Below are 7,013 nucleotides of genomic sequence, written 5' to 3' on the forward strand. Positions count from 1 at the left end.
ATGCAAACGGAGATCGCTGCTCGCTCAGCCGTAAAAGACACCATCAAATCGCCGTATTTTTTGCCCCTCCCCAGTAGAGCAACCGCACTGCCTGCTCTCATCATCAGAGGCAAAACAATCCATTTGATCATCTTGCGTTCAACAACAAGAACATACCACCTTGGTTATCCTTTTAATAGTGTCCAGGCGGTGAAGTGGTATAGCGCGTGCTGCTGGTGATCTAGCTGTAATTGGGAAAAAGAAAGCACACTAACTGAAGGGTACACACGTCGATTGTGCACGCCCACGCCCAGCAGCAGTTGCCCGTGCAGTGCGCATGGAGCGCGCGCAGGAGGACCAGTCCCTACAGTAGAAGCCCACCCAGCCGTGGAGCCGCGAGCGTGGTGTTGAGAGGAGAGCAAGAGAGTGAGAGAAGATGGACGGAGTCGGATCTTTTGGAGCGGGTCGGACTGGGTCTACGCTAGACCCGATCGCATTTGCTAAGCAACCACAGACCATCCTCAGAGTTCTGTCGTGGGTAAGGCAATGTCTTATTATGAACGGTAGTAATGGGTTTTTCCTTCTGGGTTTGTTTCTCTTGCTGCAAGGGACCTTCGATGTGTTTTCGTCGCGAACAGCAGAAATTGACATGTAATTGCAGGGCATGGAAATTTATGACGAAGAAATAACGGTTGACATTGCTTTATCAAAAAAAGATACAACATCAATGACATGGGCCAATCTGGTTGACATTATAATTGCATGCAATTCATCCCATTTGGCCTATGTTTTAATTGAGCAGAATTGTCGGGGGCCTGCCATTTGGGAGACTAATAGGGCATTCCTATTAGCTGCCTTGCAGAATGTGTTGTATGTAAACCTAAATAGATGAAGAATATTTTCGGCCCATCGACCCATAATACATTGAAGCTGAAACCACCGTGATCATTCTACAGCATCCCCATTGACGGGGGGCCATATCATTGCCATTGTTTATTGTCCTACCCCGTCTAAAATCAAGCAGTCTGTTTTGATATAATAGCCTATATCCATTTTTTATTCCCGGGAGTTTTGGTAATTTAAACGAAACGTTTATCATTATTCGGGCAGTCACGATCGGTGCCGTCGTTCCTCGCCTTTGATTGGTCGGTTATCATTACGCACGCCGAAGTCTCGAGACGTGTTGTTTCATGACGTTTGATTTACCGCATTACATATGGACGACTGCTTCTTTGAAGCTACCGAAGAGGCCTTTGACATTGTAGTCAGGGATTATCAATCCACAAATCACTGTCAACTAAATTCCCAAACATGAAGGCCTAATATAAAGGTATATGTTGTCATGGTCGAACCAGCGTTACCACTCATGTTTAGTGATGTCAAGGTTGTACTTGGTTTGTGATATATATGAGTTATGAAAGCGTGTGTGTGTGTGTGTGTGTGTGTGTGTGTGTGTGTGTGTGTGTGTGTGTGTGTGTGTGTGTGTGTGTGTGTGTGTGTGTGTGTGTGTGTGCGTGCGTGTGTGCGTGCGTGCGTGCGTGTGTGTTGATGTTAGAGTGGTTGTAACTTCTCCCCTGTTAGTGTACTAAGTTGTTAAATATGACACCACTGAATGTATTTTATCCATAACATCAGGTAACATCTATTCTAGTGTCCACATGAGCAGTGGGATTGGTTTTATCACAAACTTTGTCTAAGGTCTTTAACTCTCTCACTAAGAATATCTCAGAGGGAACATAGTGACTGCCATTTGAAAATATACTAAATAAACCGTCTCTGGCCCAAGCCGTTTTATACAATGTGGGAGATAATACACCAAATAAAAGCTACATGGGCCCTTTGCCAATTTGATTCAACTCAGTGACGCCTCAATAATAACTCTCCTCTAGAAATATTTGATGCTCACAATGCAAGGCTGTGTCTTAGAAGGGCTTCAGCTCTATCATATGACTGTGCCGCCCCCCCCCCCCCCCCCAACACACACACACACACACACACACACACACACACACACACACACACACACACACACACACACACACACACACACACACACACACACACACACACACACACACACACACACAAGTCTGTGTCACATGGCCTCCAGTGTTAGTCAGCTGATCAGTGTGAGCATTCCAGTTCAAAATCAAAGCCAAGAGATAGAGAGAATATCAAAGATATTTTGCAGTAATTGCTACTGCCAAGATTTGTGACAACTGTGTGTGGGACGGGTGCTTAATTCGAAGAGCTGTGAATGATTGGCATTAAAACTATGATTAGATAGACAATACTTATCCTTCCCCGACCTTATCCCTGCCAAACATTGAACAACCACACACACACACATTCACCCCCCCCCCCACACACACACACACACACAAACTTTTGACAGTTAAAATATAAAATTATATTAAGTTATAGCTAGACATGATGAGATCAGAAGTTATTTGTCAGCAGCACCATGCTAAGCACACTGAAATGCTTAGTAGTTCGAGGAACCCCCAACATGCTATGTAGCCTAGCATGGTAAATACCCCAACATGCTATACCCCAAGATGATAACCCAAGAGGCAATCTGAGGGTAACCCACATGTACACGAATAACATGAGAATGCTAAACACACAAAATCAGATTTTTCACATCACATCACAATTTTCATGAAATTGTACTATTACTTAGTAGCCCAAGAACAAGACAGATCTGCAAGTTCATGTTTTATTTGCTCTAGCATGTGGATCTGCACCTCAAATCAGACAGATTTCCAGCAGACTTGACCGAGGCCAGGCCAATCACAACTGCATTTCTAATATGGGGTTGGTTTAATACAATGACCATAGGATCGTCCTATGGGAGTGACGTTGAGGCATTTTCATAAACAGCCAAGATGGCTGCCACTGATGTGTCACACTTTTCATGCTCTGATCAGTTGTAGGTCAAATTACATCCCATTGCATTAAGGTATGTGCCGTTTGATTGTGTACCTTGGAAATCAAAAATCTGCTGATATGTCTGGTGATGTCAGGCTCATTATTTAGTATTGCTAAAAACATTAGTAATTAGTAATAATCAAGTCAGTATCTTCATTTCATGACAGTTACTCTTAAAAATCAAATGCTGCTATAGCAGCCATCCACATATACATATACACACACACACACACACACACACACACACACACATACACACACACACACACACACACACACACACACACACACACACACACACACACACACACACACACACACACACACAAATACACACCCACACATATACACTTTGCCTCAGGTCTCATTGATTTTCTTCATGGCCAGGGAAGCATCCATCCTTCAGTCACTCACTAACGTAGAGAGCAAGAGAGAGAGAGAGAGAGGGAGAGAGAGTGAGAGAGAGGGAGAGAGAGAGAGAGAGAGAGAGAGAGAGAGAGAGAGAGAGAGAGAGGGGAAATTAGGTCATGTCTTTGTTCTGAGCATGCTCACAGAAGATGCTCTTGAGCGTCACTGTGTTCCAGTAAAGCTGTGTGTGTGGGTTTGTTTGAATAAGTGTGCATGTGTGTGTTTTGTGTGTGTGTGTGTGTGTGTGTGTGTGTGTGTGTGTGTGTGTGTGTGTGTGTGTGTGTGTGTGTGTGTGTGTGTGTGTGTGTGTGTGTGTGTGTGTGTGTGTGTTTGTTTAAGCGTGTTTGACCGAGGCGTTGTCCAGTGAGTAAGCAGGGTACCATTTGCTGTCTCACTCGATCCCTAACCGAGGACCAGATAGATCGCTAAACAGGTTCCGCGTCACCGTCGACTCTACATGTGTGTGGTGACGTGTCCGGAAGCTTGAAGCCTCTTCGCTTTCCCCCTTTATTGCTACCTTGCTACCTCCCTGTCCTACCTCCACCTCCATCCATCAACCCTCCCTCCCCCCCCCCCCTCAAAACCTTTCTCAATCCATCCCTCTCCCCCTCCTTCCCTCTCTCTCTATCTGTTCCCAAATCCCTCCACCCTACCCTCCACAACCCTTCTTCCCTCCACCTAACCTTTTTTCTGTCTTTCCGCCCCCACCTGCCAGATCTTCTCGCTGGTGGTGTTCGCCTCCATCGTGAATGAGGGCTACGTCAACATGGGCAGCGAGCGGCTGCACTGCGTGTTCAACAAGAACGCTGATGCATGCAACTACGGCGTGTTCGTGGGCCTGGTGGGCCTGCTGGCCTGCTCCTTCTTCTTCCTGCTCGACTACAAGTTCTCCTCCATCAGCTCGGTCAAGGACCGCAAGAAGGCCGTCATGCTGGAGGTGGGCTTCTCCGGTGAGTGGTCGAAGGAAAATTCTGGTTATTGTGGGTTGGGATGGGGGGGGGGGGTTTAACCTATAACTCTGCTGGGAGTCAAACACCCTAACCACTACACTTTCATGGGCAGTAGGCACGTAACCTATTTTTCACGATGTAACAGAACAGGTAGGTACAGTAGGACATTATGGACAGAAAACCAGAACCTTTTGTTTTGGAATCCAACATCCTAACCATCAACACCCTAAATGCCATGGATTTCTTCAGAAAATATTGTCAAATTTCCCTGCTCATTTCATGTAACAACGATTTGGTGATTGTGACTGCGACAGGCAATTCCATTTGGGTGGCCCAAACTATAATATTGATTACTCCACTGGGGGACTGAATTACTCCCTCTATCACCTATCAAACCCTAATGGTAATCATAAGCATCCTCCCTTATCGTTTATATACTAGCCCCACCCTAATCATCTGTTTAACCAAGCCATGATATGACTATGGCACTATTTGTCTGTCCCAATAGACTACACACTATTTAGGAAGTAAGGCGGGAATTGGGACATGGAACATGCCCAAGAAATCTATCTGCGTGAGGTGTGTTGGGCGCAAAAACAAGCCGATACGTCGCCAGATGAATCCGATAAGAATGAGAGAACCACTATCTCTCATGGAATATACTGCGGAAATAATGTACATCCGTTGTACACTGTGGTTATGGTGCATTATGGGTAGGAAACATTATGCAGCATTCTAGGGAGAACCAGATTTCAGATTTCGGACAGCACTACAAAATGTCAATGCTCCAAAAAAAAGTGCTCTGTATGGTGAACTAGTGAGGGATTTCAGACACAGACTGATGTTTACGTTTTACCCTTCCTAAGGGAAACCTTGTCTCTGCCCCGATGTGTTCCTACCTGTGGCATTTTATTATCCTATGTCTAACTTTACTCCACAAGGATATGAACCAGGGCGTATTTGCGGTTTTCAGATTTTTTTTTACACTTGAAACACCGTTTAAAAAAGGTACTTCATGTATAAGGCTTTTCTAACTTAACAAAAAGGAGGAACATGATGAACAAACAACCCTTAGATGTTTAAAAAAACAAGAGGAGGAGCTGTGTTAAACCCCTATTACTTCAGAACACCCCTTACTCTGATACCCAATAGTGTGTTCACACTTACATGCACTTATTCATGAATGGAGTAAGAAGAGACAGAGAGTTTGTGAACCCAATGAAAATGTGCCTTTGGTGACCACAATTATGGCTTTAAAGTTTTAGAGAGCAAGTGTGGGGAGGCACTCATGTGCTTTTATCTAATAATAAAAAGTTATTGAAAGAACAGCCGATTCGCATACAACTGGCTGGGGGAACTTGCAACATACATACATACACACAAATACGTATGCACGCACAAACACACTTTAGAGATTAAGGAGATACAACTTCACAGAGAATTTCATCAGACACCTTCTAGGTCTGAAAGAGGAAACTCATATTGAGCAATAGTTTAAAGTTGTTGTTTTTTAGAAGGGGGAACTAGGGCAAAAATGTACAATCACACCTGATGTTTCAAAGCAAGTATATGAATATTCATATTGAGCAATAGTTTAAAGTTGTTGTTTTTTAGAAGGGGGAACTAGGGCAAAAATGTACAATCACACCTGATGTTTCAAAGCAAGTATATGAATACATTCTCACTGTTCTGTGCTCTTTCTCTGGGCAGGTTTTTGGGCCTTCCTGTACTTTGTGAGTTTCTGCTTCTTGGCCAATCAGTGGTCTCGGACCACTCCTGACGAGCTGCCACTCAACCAGGGGGCGGATGCAGCCCGGGCTGCCATCGCCTTCTCTTTCTTTTCCATCCTCACCTGGGTGAGGATGGAACACACACGCACGCACGCACGCACGCACGCACCCACGCACCCACGCACGCACCCACCCACCCACACACACCCACACACACACACACACACACACACACACACACACACACACACACACACACACACACACACACACACACACACACACACACACACACTTATGCATGCATCCACACACACCTAAACACACAGAAATGCTTCAGTTGGGCCATGTATTGAGGCATCCCAAGAATTCAAAATCGGATTCAATTTTTTCAGAAATTGTACTATTACTTAGTAGCCCGAGAACAAGACAGATCTGCAAGTTAGTTAAGCCTTAATTTAGTTAAGTAAGCTATTTAGCCACTTATTTTAATTTATTCAATTTCTTTCTCCCTTTTGTATGTCCCATAACTCCACACTCTCCCTCAACCTCGTCTCTCTCTCTCTCTCTCTCTTCTCCCTGTCTCTCTCTACCCACCCCCTCTATCTCTCCTCTGTCCACACTCCCTCCCTCTCCCCCAGGCGGGCCTGACAGTGCGGGCGGTACAGAAGTACCTGCTGGGCACCGACATGACCCTGTTCACCAGCGAGCACATGGACGGCTCCGCCCCCGCCCAGCCCTACCCCTCCAACTCACCGGGGGCCACCACTACTGGCAGCGCCGGCAGCGCCGGAGTGGAGGGCGCGGCAGACACCTACCAGAACCCCCCTTTTACTGAGAACAACGCAGCCCCTACCTACCAGGTCCCCATCTACTAGGAGCACGGAAGGTGGTTGAGGAGGAGTCGCTGCGTGGTGGAGGAGGAGGAGGAAGGGTTCAGGGTGGGTCGGGGTGCGGGGGGGGGGGGGGGGGGGAGTGTTGAAGAGACAGGCTCTGGGGCAGTGTTTCCCCACCT

The 7,013-nt window shown here is 46.0% G+C and overlaps 1 protein-coding gene across 1 annotated transcript; it reads left to right on the forward strand.

Annotated features, from left to right (window-relative positions):
* Window positions 1-36: 36 nt before the first annotated feature.
* syngr3a (synaptogyrin 3a) lies at window positions 37-6,946 on the forward strand. Its single transcript, XM_060039403.1, has 4 exons — window positions 37-517; window positions 4,034-4,268; window positions 5,979-6,124; window positions 6,640-6,946. Exons 1-4 carry the CDS (start codon window positions 416-418, stop codon window positions 6,874-6,876), a joined length of 720 nt encoding a protein of 239 aa, XP_059895386.1. The 5' UTR covers window positions 37-415; the 3' UTR covers window positions 6,877-6,946.
* The last annotated feature ends 67 nt before the right edge of the window (window positions 6,947-7,013 follow it).

This window comes from Gadus macrocephalus, chromosome 2, assembly GCF_031168955.1.
Source record: "Gadus macrocephalus chromosome 2, ASM3116895v1".
Lineage (NCBI taxonomy): Eukaryota > Metazoa > Chordata > Actinopteri > Gadiformes > Gadidae > Gadus > Gadus macrocephalus.

What these genes read in the sequence shown, in the direction of transcription:
- syngr3a (XM_060039403.1), top strand. Translation starts at nt 416, where the DNA reads ATGGACGGAGTCGGATCTTTTGGAGCGGGTCGGACTGGGTCTACGCTA. An exon ending in GCTGGAGGTGGGCTTCTCCG is followed by an intron (nt 4,269 to 5,978) that starts GTGAGTGGTCGA and finishes TTCTCTGGGCAG; the next exon opens with GTTTTTGGGCCTTCCTGTAC. An exon ending in TCTTTTCCATCCTCACCTGG is followed by an intron (nt 6,125 to 6,639) that starts GTGAGGATGGAA and finishes CCTCTCCCCCAG; the next exon opens with GCGGGCCTGACAGTGCGGGC.